This window comes from Mustela nigripes, chromosome 9 (assembly GCF_022355385.1).
Source record: "Mustela nigripes isolate SB6536 chromosome 9, MUSNIG.SB6536, whole genome shotgun sequence".
NCBI classification, from domain to species: domain Eukaryota; kingdom Metazoa; phylum Chordata; class Mammalia; order Carnivora; family Mustelidae; genus Mustela; species Mustela nigripes.
The window spans coordinates 66,514,605-66,530,584 of NC_081565.1; the positions used below are offsets into that span (position 1 = coordinate 66,514,605).

Genomic DNA, 15,980 nt, shown 5'->3' on the forward strand with positions numbered 1-15,980 from the left:
ATGACCTGAGCCAAAGGCAGAGGCTTTAACCCACTGAGCCAGCCAGGTACCCCGTCCATTGTTTTCGTCTCCACTTGTATTTTGGGGTCTATAGGCTTCCTTGTCATCTACTCTTGAAAATGTCTGACTTTTTGAGTTTTTCAGTGTAGTCGCTTTATGTAGGGACCCTGAAATACAAAAACTATGGCACAGTTGCCACCATTTTTCCAGGACCATCATCTGTTTTTATATTTTACATTTAGATCTCAAATTCATGATTAATTCCAAATGTATTCAGGTAATGTGGCACAAGGTTGGCTCCATTTTTCTTTTTCCTAAGGGCAACACCAGCTCAAGGCTACTTACTTGAGGTGCCACCTTTACCAAATAAACTTCTGTATGCACATTTCAGACTTTCTGTTCCATTGGTTTCCCTGCTGACTCACACTATACCACACTGTTCTAAGGAGAACAGCCCCCCCCCCCCCCCCCCACCCTTTTTAAAAGTATCTGACAAGTCTACTTCTGGAAGAGTTTGGTCAAAATCTCTTTGAATAATGCTTCTTCCCATTTTGATTCCTGCTTGAACTCAGATCAGAAATGTTAGGTCTTACCATTCTACACGTATCTTACCCTGTTTTTTTCATAATACCCATTTCTGCTTCCCTGATCTACTACATTCAAAATTTCCTCAGACATAGCTTTGAGATCACCAGTTTTTGCCTTCAGCTATGCCTTATCTGTTAATTCATGCTTTGTTTCTAATTTTCTCATATCTAAACTTTCTTATTCTTTGCCCATGTTTATAAATGTTTTTATCTTCCAGTTGCAGTATCTGAAAAACCTTGTGGGTATTTATCAGATTGTCCTTAGGAAACCTTCTTTTCTGGGGTTTTGTGCTTTTTAACCGTGAGCTACTGGTTTCCTGGGAACAGTTATCAGTAGGAAGCCTCTGGGGTTACACTGGCACTGCACTAGAGGTCATTTGCCTCTAGCAGTCTCAAGAAGGGCACGACAAAATCACCACTTCTTTAATAACGTAGATTCTCAAGGTATTTTTTTGAATCACAGAGGAAATGTGAGTTCAAACTGTACACTTGCATGGTCATCTCATAATTAAGAAGTCCTCCTCCTCAGTCTAACCACTGGAGTTTCTGGCCGTCTTTCTGGCTGTGCCATCTTCATGGCAGACTTATGCTCCATTACCTTTATCTTAATCCAAGGACGTGAGCCTTTGGGAGTTGAGATTCAGCTTTATTTAGAAGTACCCTTCTGGACTTACCATCCAGACTGGAACCTTCGTCTTTAGTTTTTGTCCCTCTGCATCTTTGCACGCTGTGAAGAGAGGAGCTTCAGGCTTTAGAAGTCCTCAGGGTAGAGCTAGCTTTAATGTTTATTACCTTTCAGGGGTTGGAACTTGCACTTCACATTTGGCCTCACAGAATCCTTCTTCAATTGCCATTATAGATGGTGTAGTTTAATGTCTTTGAAATTTTTAACTTTGCAGTTTGAAAATAATTGATTTAATTTAAAACAGAATTTCCATATACCTCTCTTTTATTTTTTAAACTATTTGTTTTTTAAAGATTTTATTTATTTATTTATTTGACAGACAGAAATCACAAGTAGAGAGGCAGACAGAGAGATGAGGAAGCAGGCTTCCTGCTGAGCAGAGAGCCCAATGTGGGGCTCAATCCCAGGACCCTGAGATCATGATCTGAGCTGAAGGCAGAGGCTTAACCCACTGAGCCACCCAGGCGCCCCTTCCATATACCTTTCGCCCAGGTTCCTCAAATATTAACATTTCACATAACCACAGTCCCATTATTGAAATGAAGACATGAATATCGATACAATGCTATTATGCAAATTCAGTGAATTGTCCAACTTAATATTCCTTTTCTGGTCCAAGATATAATAATCCAGAATTTATATACCATAGTGTCACCTCCCTAGGGTCCTTTAACTCAAAACCATCTGTCTTTATCTTAGGACGTTGATAGTTTTTGAAGTGTTCTGGCCAGTTATTTGGTAGAGTCTCTCAACCTGGATTTGATTCAACAGTGTGTTCTCGGGGCGCATGGGTGGCTCAGTTAAGTGTCTGCCTTCCGCTCAGGTTGTGATCCCAGGGTCCTGGGATCTAGCCCCACGTCATACTCCCTGCTCAGCAGGAGACCTGCTTCTCCCTCTCCCTCCTGCTCTTGCTCTCTCTTTTAAAAAAAAAAAGTATCTTTTCATATTTCATCCAGCATTTATTACAGTTGGCAGAGTTATTTGAGGTTTTTAGAAATAGGTTCTAACTTGATTTTTCTTAGACTGTTTAGGTGATTTTTTTTTAACACAAAACAAACATATTAGCAAGTCAGAATTTTAAACAAATACAAAGTCTTTTTCTGTTCCTGTCATCGATTCCACTCATTTGTGTACCTCAGTCCTTGACTACCTGGTGTGGTTACGGTACTAACCTGTTTTATTATCCTTTCAAATCAGTCTAGTGTCCCTAAATATTTGGCTTTGCAGTAGAGCTCTGGGATTTTCACCCCCTACATACAGGGGTCCCAGGATCATATTTCACCTGGTATGAGGCTTCAAACGAAGGATGTGGGCAAAGAAAAATTCTCTGTAAGCTTTAAGTTTCAAGGATTGTCGTCACCATCATTTTAAGATTCTATCATTGAAACAGTTTGCGATCCTGCTTGCTCCAGGAAGTGAGAAAAAGGCATTCGTTCCAACTTTATTAGAGAACTTTAAAAGACAGTATTAAGGCATTTAACGAAATCATTAACCATTTAATGTGTTTTAGTTGTAAATCAGCATGGTGGTTTTAGGTTTTGTGAGGTCTTTGTATGTCCTGTGTGTGTCAAAGGATAGAGTAAGGATGATGGGAGCCACATAAAGACTTCAGCTCTGGAAAGCAGAAGCTTCAGAGACGCAAGTGCTGACTGAAGCTGCAGGGAGCTCTGAGGGCCTTGTGCTTCCTGTTGGAGGGACACCAACAGGGATGCATGGAGCACGGAAGAGTTGTGGTTGTGTCACAAATTTTATGAGGACATGAGGACATGGGGCATTATTTTATTATTTTAAATAGGACGTTTTTAGGTGTTACAGCTTTATTTCATGACACCATGTTGGCTATACATGTAGTCTCTTCACTATCTTGTCCTTGATTAGCAATGCAGTTCCCCATTATGTTGCTGTGGGAGATACTGTCCTCCTGATGAAGCAGTTCCTATATACTCAGGTCAAACAGAAACTGCCTGGCTGGTTTCCCTAAATATTTAATGTTAGGTTATGGTTTTTATTTATTTTTCTTTTTTAGTTCTTAATGCTGAAAATCAGAAAGGAGACATGATAAATTTACTTGATCAGCGTGAAAAGAAGAACCAAACACTCTGAATCAACTGGAATCCTATACCTCAGGATTGAAGAGAGATCACTACAAAATATTTATGAGGGGATGAATACTGTGAAATGTCCTAAGTAAAATATACATCTAAAGATGATTATTGTGGAGTTTTAATATGTACTTTATGTAGGAAAATGATTGTGTTAGAGATGGTTTTGGGGGGTATTTTCAAGGTGTTTATACTAAGGTGTCAAAATTTGTCAGCTAATAGGTATGAGAAAATCAACATCAAAAACAGAACCCAAGTTCTCCAAGTATGGGGACAGTGGTGCTTCAGAAATTCTGGAATGTAACTTAAAAAAAAAATCAAAGCCTGTAGGAGGAGACTGTCTTCTGACACCAAGAGACCCGCCACACCTGAGAATTCTTCTCTGGTCCCTCTGGTGTCCTTCTTCACATGCTGTGCCGAGTGGCCCGTACCAGCCTGGTACTTCTGTTCTCCCACGTCAGTGCCGAATGATTACTGGCTTATGCTCTCATGTGCTCACTTCTGGTTCAGACAGTCAGGGGCCCGGAGCACAAAACTGTTAAACAAACATCACTAGCAACAGTTTTAAACAAGTCTATATACAAAGGCATTTTATGTGAGAATTTAAAAAAAACCCTATTTGTATAACCTGTCATTAACATACAAAAATGCTTGACTTGTCATTTGAACATTTGTGATCTATTTTTACTTTGCTTAATAATGTGTGGACAAAGCAAAATCTTCTGTATTAAGTCTGTATTACCAAGAGCCATGAGTGGATCAGACTTCAGACAGAACAGGGCCAAAGCAGAGATGACCCTGGGGCCTGTGGCAGAGCAAGGTGGGGGGGGGGCAGCACAGCATTACGGGGGCATGTTTGCTGTGGACAGACTGCCTACTGCACCATCGTAGGGAAAAGAGGAAGCTGATGTTAAGAGCATATACAGTGTTACACAGGGGGAGAATTTAGAAAGGCAAGAGAAATGCAACAGTTGTTTTTGCCACAGTTCATAAATTTGGCTTGTGGCAAATGACTTATCAAAAGTGATTTAAAAATCAAAAGTTAATGTTAATTTGAAAAGGACTAATCGTAATTCAGATTGAGTTGCTTCTCAGTATTTCCAGTAAATAGGCTCTTGCCACTTAAAAATGACTGGCAGAGTCATACACAGGATGCTGAGGTCTTGAGGGTAAGAAGGAGGTGATGTTTATTAAATACACGTCACCGGACTTGAGATGCAGGAGCCTCAGACCACCTGGGATAACCAGTTAACTTTGGAGAGGAAACGAGGGTCCAGATAAGTTACAGGGCTGTGCCGCAGGCTGGACAGCTGATGAGCCACATGCCAGGCCCCTCACCTGGTCTGGACTCCGGTGCCCCTGGCTGGCACTGAAGGCAGGACCTGGTTTGCATTCAGGTTAAGATCTCCAATGTGAATGCTACTCTATAGGTATCTGTTTACTTAATTACTAAGATTAAACTTTTCTACCCAGAAAAGGCAACTAAAGAAGGGTGTTAAAAATAGCTTTGTAAGATTCCCTTTGTGTCTTAGCCTTACGCTTAATAGTCTCTCTTGCTTTTTCAATAAAGCGTCTATTCATTTCATTTTAATTAGTGTGCAGAGTTCTAAGAAACAAGACTGTTCAGCTGCTTTGTTTTCTTTACTGCCCTACTGGATCCCTGAAGAATCAGCTTGCCAATCATGGATCAAGAGTGGTGGTCTGCCTTAAACCTTGTGGACTAAGATGGGTCATCAATATAAGTAAAAAACAACCATGCTGTTTCCATCTTCATGTATAGAGGCATCACAGGCCCTTCGTTCAGGAGGTGTGTACTGTGAGCGATCTCTCCAGTCATGCTTTCTTACCACTGGCTTACCTTCACATCACACAGGCACTTGTTTTGAGGCAACAATTTAGAGGTGACGTGGCTGTTTTGTTTTTGTTTTTTTAAAAAGCAAAACAAAAACCTGTGTAATATAAATACGTAAAAACCCCTACTTTGGTCTTTTTAATCAGCACCTATTCCAATTTTTAATAGGTGTGAGCTCTGTAATTTACACTTTCTCTATATTCTCAAATGGTATGTAGACAGGAATGGGAGGACTCATCTTTTCTTCTGCAGATGGGACTGCAGATTCCCTGCACAATACTCAGACTTCTTGAGTAATGACAGCGCTGCAAATACTTAATGTACTTTCGTGTGATGGAATTTGAGAAATAAACCAATATGTGTTAAGTCAGTGTGCGGTCATGAAATAACTAGATCAGTAACTGGCATGATTGTTTTAATGGGTAGTGGCTGGTTATCTATTCTCAGCAGAACCTGGAGTGGTACAAGACAAGTGTGAATTCAGGAGCCTTTAAGGCCCAAGGGCGTGGTCTACTCCCACTAAGAGATTATTATAAATAACTATAGTTTATAGAATTCTCAACAACTTCTAATACTTGACTCTGAATTTTACAAAAAATTTAAAAAGATTCCATGAATTGTAGGCTGTTTTTTTCTTTTTTACATTGTTAGATTCTGAAAATGTTCATTAGTATCAAAGTTGGGGAAATAGCTTTATTGTGTATTTAAATGTTTATGTACTATTTCTCAGCACAGAGCAATACTTAAAGTGTACTGAGCCAGTGTCCCTAAAAACTGGCTTATAAAATTCCAATAATGTATAGATTGAAGGATTACTCAAAGTTGGTATCATCCCATGCACTTCTGAACAAGCTCAAGTAAAATGCTTCCATCCTTACTGGTGTGCCTGTGAAACATACCTCTGGGGAAGTTAAAGGACTTGAAATACCTCCTTTAAATTTATGCATAAACTTCATATAACAAGTCTTACAAACCAAGGCTTTAGCCATCTAATACAGAATAAAAATCCCTGGCAGCATGAGCCAGGAAGAGGACTGAGCAGGAAAGGAGGTAGGGCCTCTAGCACTGGGCACTTAAAAGGTACAGGTGGAAGCCAGCAGATAATGGAAAGATCCCCACTTGAAGACCTTGCATGGGTTACACTGAAAATTAGTGAACAAGAAGTATGCCACACTGAAACCCAACCCTAAAAATTAACAATCTACACATTCCCACCTCTCGAATAATGTCACCAGCAAACATTAAGCAGAATGTTTTCAAAGTGCCAATATGAACAATTAAAGGATGTTTTTAAAAAAACTTCTATATTCTTATAGGCATAGAGTTTAAGACATCACACACAAAATCAAAATCCCCATGTAATTTAGTCTCCCTAGACAGTTTAGAGGTTCCCCCCGCCCATTCCCTTTTAAGTGTATTTTGCCAAAACCCCGTTCAAGTGTTTGATCAATCCCTTGTTTTGAAACTTTTGAATAATCTGTTTGAACTACTCAAGAGTAAAAACCTTCAGTTCTTAACATGCATCAAAGTGCTGTTTTTCATTTCCAGTAGTGCATTTTTTGTCAAGAAATTTATTAACCTTTACAAACACCATTTTCACTCATTCATAAAAAATGATTTATGATTAAATCTGTAATAAAACCATATAACGTTCATCACTGCATTCGGTAAGACCAGTTTCATCCATGGAACATAACCACTTTAAAACAGCAGTTTTCATTCACGTCGTATAAGGCTGTCAAATTAAAAGTATCTCTTATAATAGGCTGTTATCCAAGAAATCCATTTCACTTCACGTTATGTGCTGAGACTGACGGATGGATCAATCCCCTTAGAATCTTCAGATTCTGCCCCTTGATGTCCCCTTTTCAATGTCTCTCAAACAAGTTTTACAACAGGAAAGTATTTGTGAGCAGAGAAATCAAATTCAGGAGGAACCTGTAAAGAAAGGCAGAAAAGAAAGAAATGTATTTACAAATCTGGAGGGAAAAAAATGAGCTTATCTCTGGGTTTATCAAAGTCGACTAGCTAACAAAGGCAAACGGACTTAAATCACAGGAAAGGGGGGGTGAGTGAGCACACCGTTCAGTTCCTGGGTCATGGACAATACAGTACAGCAACGAAACCGCAACGAAACCGCCTCTAGTAAAGCAAGGCCGAGGCTGAGGAAGGCCGATAGCAAGACGCAATGGGAGTCGTCAGACACAAGGTACATGCGGTTCGCCAATGCTCGGCAGCACACACGTTGACAGCATCAGCATCAGCAAGTAAAGTTGACAGAATTTGCCATCTCTTGAGCCACTGAACAAAGCCTTTGATTACTGAAGCATTAACTTTTCCACAGGCAGAGGACTTTTTAAATACCTCTCCCATAATAAGTTTGTTTTCTCACATTTTCTGTTTTTCTGTTTTACTCATAGTAATTTATGCAACGGAGGGGAATGGAAGGGCAGACTTTAGAAATTTTAAATCAATAAAATCTGTAAGTTTCAAAATAAAAGGGGAAGCTCTAGTTATTTTTCTGCCACGGAACCTCTTTTAAAGGGATGATTTTTTTTTTTTTTTTTTTAAAGTTCTACAATAATTTAATGCCCATTTACTTTCCCCACAGTGCACTTACCTTAGATTCCTTTTTGTGTCCTCCTGCCAATAACTTCATGACCACAAAGTTGGGTTTGGCAACCTTTAAAATTCTATTGACCTAAACAATGAGCAACATTAAGCTATCAAAACCTAAAATTCAGAGTCAAAATGTCTTTATAATATAGGTACTTTGCACAAGGTAAATGTTGATATTTTACTAAGGCAACTTAAAACGAACAGACACACTTTTCCATGACCACAGAGCACTCTGCGTGGGCCAGCCGTGGGACCCCGGGTCTGCTCTCAGCAAGCCTGAAGAGCATCCGGCCGCAAAGGCAGCAGCGGAGCCCATGTGGCCCAGACTCCACAGCTGGAGTGCTCGGACATCAGGTACTAGCTAGCAAACCCCTGGCAAGTTCTCTAGCCTCTCTGTTTCCCAGTTTCTGCATCTATAAGCATGGGGACAGACTCGCCACCACCGCACAGACCTGCTGGGAGGATTACTAAGTGACCCAATACACACTCCGAGCTCAGAACCACGCCAGTGAGTAGGAGGTGTCCTGTGTTTCCTGTCACTCCTGACTACACTTGCCTGGAAGGTTTCACCTGAACAGACGAACAGCAGAGGACTGACTGGAAGGCTGTATTCCTCCGGAGAGGGAGTGATGTGCAACCTGAAGAAAGAAGCTCCCCCTGCTCCTGGTTGCTGACGGACCTCTCTCCAGAAACACATCTCACCACAAGTCTGGAACAGCTTCTCCTCAGCCCCGACTAACACATCCGCCCGTCTACATGACAGCTGCATCCGGGCCTCCATCAGGCACATCCCAACCTGAGCTCCTAACTCCTCAGCCCACCAGCTCCGCATCCACTTGCAGCCTCTTCCACTGGTTCCCCCCACCCAGAGGCTGAGGCCCAAATCCCGAAGTCCTCCCTAACTCCTCTCTCCCTCACCCGCCATCAGTCCAACTTGCTTCGGATCCCTCCACCGACCACGTCCTCTCTCACAGGCGACTGCTGTGGCCCCCACTGGCTCTTTGCCCCTACCACCGGCTACTTTCAGCACAGGGGCCAGAGTGAACCTTCAGAACAAAAATCCAATCTGGTCTAAAACCTCCAAAGTGAGCACGCCTCGTTCATCCCACTCTGGCCACACCAGTCCGTACCCTCCGGGCCTTCCTTTACATGTGCAGATCCCTCTGCCCATTCGGCTCCATCCGCAGTGGCCATGGGACCTGCTTTTTCACCTTCTTCAGAGATTTGCTCACCAGCTGCCTTAAAAAAGCCTAATCCGCCACCGCCGCCTCCTTACAGTATTCACGATCTCCATTCCCAGCTTGATTTTTCTTCATAGTCTTATGATCTTCTAGTACACAATATAACTGTCTACAACCTCTACCCTTAAGAGGGCAGAGATTTGTCTAGTTTTCACCACAGGGCTGCGGACACAGTAGACCGTCAACAAGTATTTGCTGAGTAAACGAATTAAGTTCACTGAAGGACTTATGCCGTCTATTATAGGTACCTTCCTCTAATTTTTACATTCCCCCTTGTATTTTTATTACATGATTACACAGAACATAAAAGTCATCTCTCTCCTATCCCTGTTTCCCAAGGTTCCCCTCCCAAGAAACCAACATTGTTATCAACTCTCACATAATTCTCACATCTCCTTCTGGAGATACATGTGCACACACACACAATCCCTGGGCCCCTTTCCACTGAAACGGCAACATACTATACACCGTTCAGTGCTTCACTCTTTCAAGAACATTCCATTACGGTATGTAACCACCTTCTGTGTCCTTTTCAAGACTCCGCAGTCTGGTATGATGTATCATCACTCATTTGACAGTCTCTGTTGAGGGGGCAGTGAGGTTTCCTCACTTCTTCGCTCTGAGAATCCTGCTGCAATGAGGACTCTTGTGTATTAGCTACTTGCTTCCCTCACTGCCCACACAGGCACGTGTGTTAGATAAACCCCAAGCAGCAGAACTGCTTGGCCTAACCATCTGTGCTTTTTTTAACAGGTAACTGCTATGAACTTCCCTTTCATGGAGGTTGTACCAAGATATACTCCCCTAGTAGTCTGAGTGTTATACGCAAGGCATTCTCGTGTGCGGAATGCATGCATGTCAGTATTATCAGGCACAGCAAACTGTGAAAGCAACCAGTGGCTGCAACTTCAGATTCTGCAAGTTCCAAGGTCTGTGGGATAGTATGTCAAAACAAAGTCTTTGAACAGTAGGCTCTATTTTAAATGGTCAAGTGGAATAGGTTTTTACTTCCTGTGATAACTGACCAGAGCATTTTTCATATTTTTTAAGATTTATATAATTAGATTTTAGTATCATAAACTATACATTAAAATAAAAAAATTTAAATGTCATCATTTCTAAACTGTGGATCACTCTGAATCCCATTTCTTGTCCTCCTACATACTCTGTCTTAATTTCTGTGCACTGATCTCTAAATTTACACAAAGGAGCTACTTGCTTTCATGAGCTAATTTTAAGTCTTACAAGGTTAGGCTAGCAAAGCCACTTAAAATCCATGCCAGAAACATGAAAGGCTTCACTATTCACATGGTAAGGTTCATTTATCATCCAGTAGTAAGATACGTATTTCCTGCCAAGCTTTTCCTCCAGAATTACTGTGACCGCTTACCTCATGGTCTGGGTTTGGGATATTTTCCAGGATCATTTTTGCCTGCTGAAAGTGCTTACTAGCTGCCACATACAGTTCTGGAGACTGAGGAGGAGGGCTGTATTTATTGAGGTCAGACATTTCCTAAAAAGGGGAGGTGGAATACTGTATTATTCAAAACATGTTTAATATGAAAAACTCTAAAACAGCTTTTATAATTAAAAATTCTACCCTGACTCATGTTTCATATATTGACACTAAACCAAACACTAGACACATGTCCCTATTTTTCCCTACATAATATTTAATTCCCAATTACCTCATCTGATCCCCATACTTAAAATAACTCTTAATGGAATGAGTGCATCCAGAAAGAGCCAAATAATTTTCACAGGAATTAAAATTCTTTTATCACCTTGTCACTGGTCCAGTAATAGTCTGATTTGATTATTTTAAAGAAACGGCTAGGTACAAACAGCGTATCTCTAAGCCGGTCTAAGACTACTTCCTTTACAATTGCTTTAGTGAGCAGAGTCACCTTGAACTGCAGATAGTGCACTGGCGGTGGCGTCATTACGCTGTTGAATGGAGCAAATCTGTGCTCGTATCGAACTTGTTCACTATCAAGCTCAAACTTGGGTTTTCGTACTTTGCCATCCATATCAAATGCTACCATGGTCTAAAGGAAAAAGAAAATAAAAGTGTCTATCAATTTGAAAAAGTGAATTCCTCATTAATGCAGAGTAGAAAACAAGAAACAGCTATTTACACAGAGTTAAAACAATTTTAAGGTTCAGATATCAGGAACAGGAAGAGAAAAACTGGCTTCAGTATTCATTTTTATGTTATATGCCATATTTACATAAAAATTTTTCAAGTTCCAGTGTTTAACCCATTATGAATTTTCCCAGTGAAATTGTAACATATGCACATTATTCTGCTATGACACATGCTTTTATAGTTGCTTTGAAACCTTCAAGTAAAAGTTTCTTAGGAAAAAAAGTCCTATTATAATAAGAAAAGCATAGGTCCTATTTCTCAAACAGAAGCCCATGTTCTGTTTGATATATTTGAATATAAGCTGCCTCAATTTCCTGAATTGCCAAGTACAACTTAAGAGTTAGCTCCTGTGGAGAGCCTGGGTGGCTAAGTGGGTTATAAAGCCTCTGCCTTCGGCTCGAGTCATGATCCCAGAGTCCTGGGATCGAGCCCTGCATCTGGCTGTCTGCTCAGCAGGGAGTCTGCTTCATCCCCCTTCCCGCCCGCCTCTCTGCCTACTTGTGATCTGTCAAATAAATAATCTTAAAAAAAAAAAAGAGTACTTGCTAACTCCTGAAAATGTTTGCTTAAGCCATTCATTGTGGAGCCTACTCTCTTCCTAATATGCTCCTAAAGAAATACAAACCCCATCTCTTCCAAGAAACCTTTTCTGATCATGAATCAGAAACTCTGCCTTCTCTTATTACTTATGTCACACATATCACCTGACCTGTCATTACCTAGACACCTGAGACAAGGATCACATCTGATTATAGTTGGTGTTCTTAAATGTATTCAGTAGAAGATATGTGACACATGGCAAGTGTGTTAAATTAGTACTTGTCTACAAATACTTGTTAAGCAAATTAATGAAAACTAGACTTGGAAAAAAGGTAAACTTTAAGCAGATAGTAAACACAAAGGTGAAATTAGAATCTGGAAAGAATCAGAGAAAAGAGTCCATTTTAATTAAACTATGTAACAGCAATGTAGTTAAAAAGCAAAGACAACTTCATTTGTGACAACTTACTTTAAACATCCCAGCACACATGTTCTGATATGCCTGGCTCATTGTAATTTCTCGGCTCAAGGGGCGAACTATAATTAAAAAGAAAATTATCCACAGTTTTCCCCCTCCTCTTGCATTACCGCAGGAGAAAATCTAATTTAAAAAAAAATCTTCCACCTTGTATACTAAAATTAAAAATTCAAAGTTTGTTCCTATAGGTTAAGTTTTAGTTTATGGCCCAAATCTATAAAAATTAAAATATAACTGAAAGGCTTTTTAAAAAGCTATGTTCCCTAAATAATGCCATAAAATTCTAATATGAAATTATTTTAACTTTTGAATTCACCATGCGGACTTAATTTCTGAAACAGAAAACCCACTCATTACAGTTATTGAAAAACCCATCCAAACTGTTGAAATCCTAATGAAATACACAGTAATATTTTGTAGCATTTGTAGCACTATCTGTACCCTTCTACTAGTGATCAAGAGAGCAGTGTCTCTGAAACATTTCTTCCTTCTCCTGGGCTTTGGGTGTTGCACCAAGGCCCTCTGTGATTATCTTTCTGTGCCACTATAACAGCACAGCTCCAGATCGACTGCCCTCCAACTGGTCAGCCTTCTGTCAAAAGATCAAGGGTCTCCTGCTGCCTTGTTCCTTGACTCATCCTGCTTACACATTCCATGTGGCTACTTCTTGTCCTAAGGTCTTCTAACACATAAAATAGCAAAGAAGTAAAAGAAAAGCAAGGGAAAGCACCAAAGAGGCTTGGGTCACTAACACTGGGATTCACTCTCTACCTTATACTTTCTGAAGAGAAGATGGGCAAGAACAGAGATATAAGGACTAATTCACTTATAGCAAGGCATAGGCAGTTCTCCAACTGTTTGTAGAAATTAAAGTGTACTCCAATGTTAGTTACTTCTTAAATTTAAAAATAATCCATGGTACCTTTCTTCTTTTTTTTTGTTTTTTTACTGCTCCGGCCTTTCTGCTGCTCTTCCATGATCCTTTCCTCTGCCATCTGAGAGCCATCAGCGCGACTTAATGTCGACATCAACCATGCATAAAGGAATTCTGAGAGATACCTTCAAGGGTATCAAATGTTAGTTAATGGAGGAGTCTAAATGAGATAGCTTTATCACTACAAGTACTAGTATTAATAAAGAGATTTTTAATACTGCTTTAAAAGTAAAAAAGAAAAACCCAATTATCCAACTAGATAATTGCCAGATTAGATTTTATAAGAAATTAGCATTACAAATGATTAACTTTTCCTTTCTTGTAGCCTTATATTGCTGGACAATGCTGAAAATATGCTTAATTTCCTACAATGATACACACTTTACAACCTTTCAAAAGACTTCCTGATAATTATATTTATATATGTTAAACATATATATAAGTATATATATGACATATATAAAAAATATACATTTATATATAAATTCATCAAATGAATGCTCATTATACAATTTTTTTTATTATATCAGGACACACTTCACTTCAGCCTATTAACAAAATATTTATTTTCACATTAACTGCAAGAGAAAGCAAATACAGAGGAAAAAAATGTAAAATTATAGGCACTATACCAAAGCATTCTAAAAACTAAGAACATTCAGACTTATAATTTACCTGAGTTTATTCAATAAATTAAACATGAAACAGATTATTCCACCGATACTAACTTTTCAAAAGCTTAACCAACATTAGGTTCTCTAATGCCCAGAAAAATAAGTTCAAATCTAGAATATGAATATATACAGTTTATACTATAATCTATATGAAATTAAGAAACACTACTACATTAAGCTAAAAATCAAAGATTTATTAGGAAGTTTATTATTATCAAGGATGAGCATATAATGCCTATCTCTAAAATTCTCCAGAAAGTTGTAAGGCAGTTTAAAATATTAAAACATGCACCCTACCACCAAAAAAAAAAAAAAAAAAAAAAAAAAAAAAAAAAAAACAAAACACGAAAAGAAAGAAAGAAAATTGAAAGTAAAACAATAACTAGTTAAAAGATACATCTGAGGAGGGAGAGGAGTCAAGATGGCGGAGAAGTAGCAGGCTGAGGCTACATCCGGTAGCAGGAGATCAGCTAGATAGCTTATCTAAACATTGCAAACACCTGCAAATCCAATGGGAGATTGAAGAGAAGAACCACCGCAATTCTAGAAACAGAAAATCAACCACTTTCTGAAAGGTAGGACCGGCGGAGACATGAATCCAAAGCGACGGGAAGATAGACCCCGGGGGGAAGGGGCAGGCTCCTGGCAAGCGGCGGAGCAACGGAGCATAAAATCGGGACTTTTAAAAGTCTGTTCCGCTGAGGGACATCGCTCCAGAGGCTAAACCGGGGTGAAGCTCACGCCGGGTCAGCGTGGCCTCAGGTACCCCAGGGTCACAGAAGGATCGGGGGTGTCTGAGTGTCACAGAGCTTGCAGGTATTAGAACGGGGAAGCCGGCTACAGAGACAGAGCCGAGGAGTGAGCTCTCAGCTCAGGGTTGCCTTGAACCAGTAGCAGGCTCAGAGAGCTCGGAGCGCGGCCGGAGGCCAGGGAGAAGGGAGTTATTGGGCACTATTCTCTGAGGGCATACGGAGGCGTGGGGCCCCAGGCTCTCGCTCCTCCAGGCCGGAGACCAGAAGGCCGCCATTTGTATTCCCGTCCTCCGCTCAGGGAACAAAAGCTCCTGAAAGCAAAGCTGAGGGGATTACTCAGCCCGGCCCCTGGTAAGGGCGGTGCTGGTAAGGGTGGTGCAATTCCGCCTGGGGCAAAGGCACTTGAGAATCACTACACCAGGCCCCTCCCCCAGAAGATCAACAAGAAATCCAGCCAGGACCAAGTTCACCTACAAAGGAGTGTAGGTTCAATACCAAGGAGAGCAGCAGAATTCCAGAGGAGGAGAAATCAAAGCACGGAACTCATGGCTTTCTCCCCATGATTTATTAGTCTTGCAGTTAATTTAATTTTTTTCAATTTTTTTTTCTTCTTCTGTTAATTTTTTTTTAAACTTTTACCCTTTTCTCTTTTAACGTTTTTAAACTAGTTTATCTAATCATATATATTTTCTTTTTTATATTTTTTCTTTATTCGTTTTCTTTTTTTAATTGTTTCTTTTTCTGAACATCTTTTTATCCGCTTTCTCCCCCCCATGATTTGGGGTCTCTTCTGATTTGGTTAAAGTGTATTTTCATGGGGTCTTTGCCACCCTTTTAGTATTTTACTTGCTCCTTCATATAGTCTTATCTGGAAAAAATGACAAGGCGGAAAAATTCACCACAAAAAAAAGAACAAGAGGCAGTACCGAAGGCTAGGGATCTAATCAATACAGACATTGGTAAGATGTCAGATCAAGAGTTCAGAATGATGATTCTCAAGGTTCTAGCCAGGCTCGAAAAAGGCATGGAAAATATTAGAGAAACCCTCTCGAGAGATATAAAAGCCCTTTCTGGAGAAATAAAAGAACTAAAATCTAACCAAGTTGAAATCAAAAAAGCTATTAATGAGGTGCAATCAAAAATGGAGGCTCTCACTGCTAGGATAAATGAGGCAGAAGAAAGAATTAGTGATATAGAAGACCAAATGACAGAGAATAAAGAAGCTGAGCAAAAGAGGGATAAACAAACAGCTACTGAACCACGAGGGGAGAATTCAAAGGATAAGTGACACCATAAGATGAAACAACATTAGAATAATTGGGATTCCAAAAGAAGAAGAAAGAGGGGAGCAGAAGGTATATTGGAGA

The 15,980-nt window shown here is 40.0% G+C and overlaps 2 protein-coding genes across 6 annotated transcripts in view; one reads left to right on the top strand and one right to left on the bottom strand.

Moving 5' to 3' along the window:
- Positions 1-4,965, top strand: part of GOLM1 (golgi membrane protein 1) — a 57,530-nt gene extending 52,565 nt beyond the window's left edge. For all 3 annotated transcript variants that reach the window (XM_059411751.1, XM_059411749.1, XM_059411752.1), the window contains exon 10: positions 3,299-4,965. In XM_059411751.1, coding sequence (XP_059267734.1) covers positions 3,299-3,375 — 77 coding nt within the window. In that variant the 3' untranslated portion in view covers positions 3,376-4,965. The remainder of the gene's footprint in view (positions 1-3,298) is intronic.
- Positions 4,966-6,777: 1,812 nt separating this feature from the next.
- The window catches only part of NAA35 (N-alpha-acetyltransferase 35, NatC auxiliary subunit), a 99,196-nt gene continuing 89,993 nt past the window's right edge, over positions 6,778-15,980 (bottom strand). For all 3 annotated transcript variants that reach the window (XM_059411746.1, XM_059411748.1, XM_059411747.1), the window contains exons 18-23: positions 13,176-13,312; positions 12,245-12,312; positions 10,994-11,134; positions 10,477-10,599; positions 7,847-7,927; positions 6,778-7,164 (exon numbers count right to left, since the gene is read on the bottom strand). In XM_059411746.1, the coding sequence (XP_059267729.1) occupies positions 7,105-7,164; positions 7,847-7,927; positions 10,477-10,599; positions 10,994-11,134; positions 12,245-12,312; positions 13,176-13,312 (610 nt within the window). In that variant the 3' untranslated portion in view covers positions 6,778-7,104. The remainder of the gene's footprint in view (positions 7,165-7,846; positions 7,928-10,476; positions 10,600-10,993; positions 11,135-12,244; positions 12,313-13,175; positions 13,313-15,980) is intronic.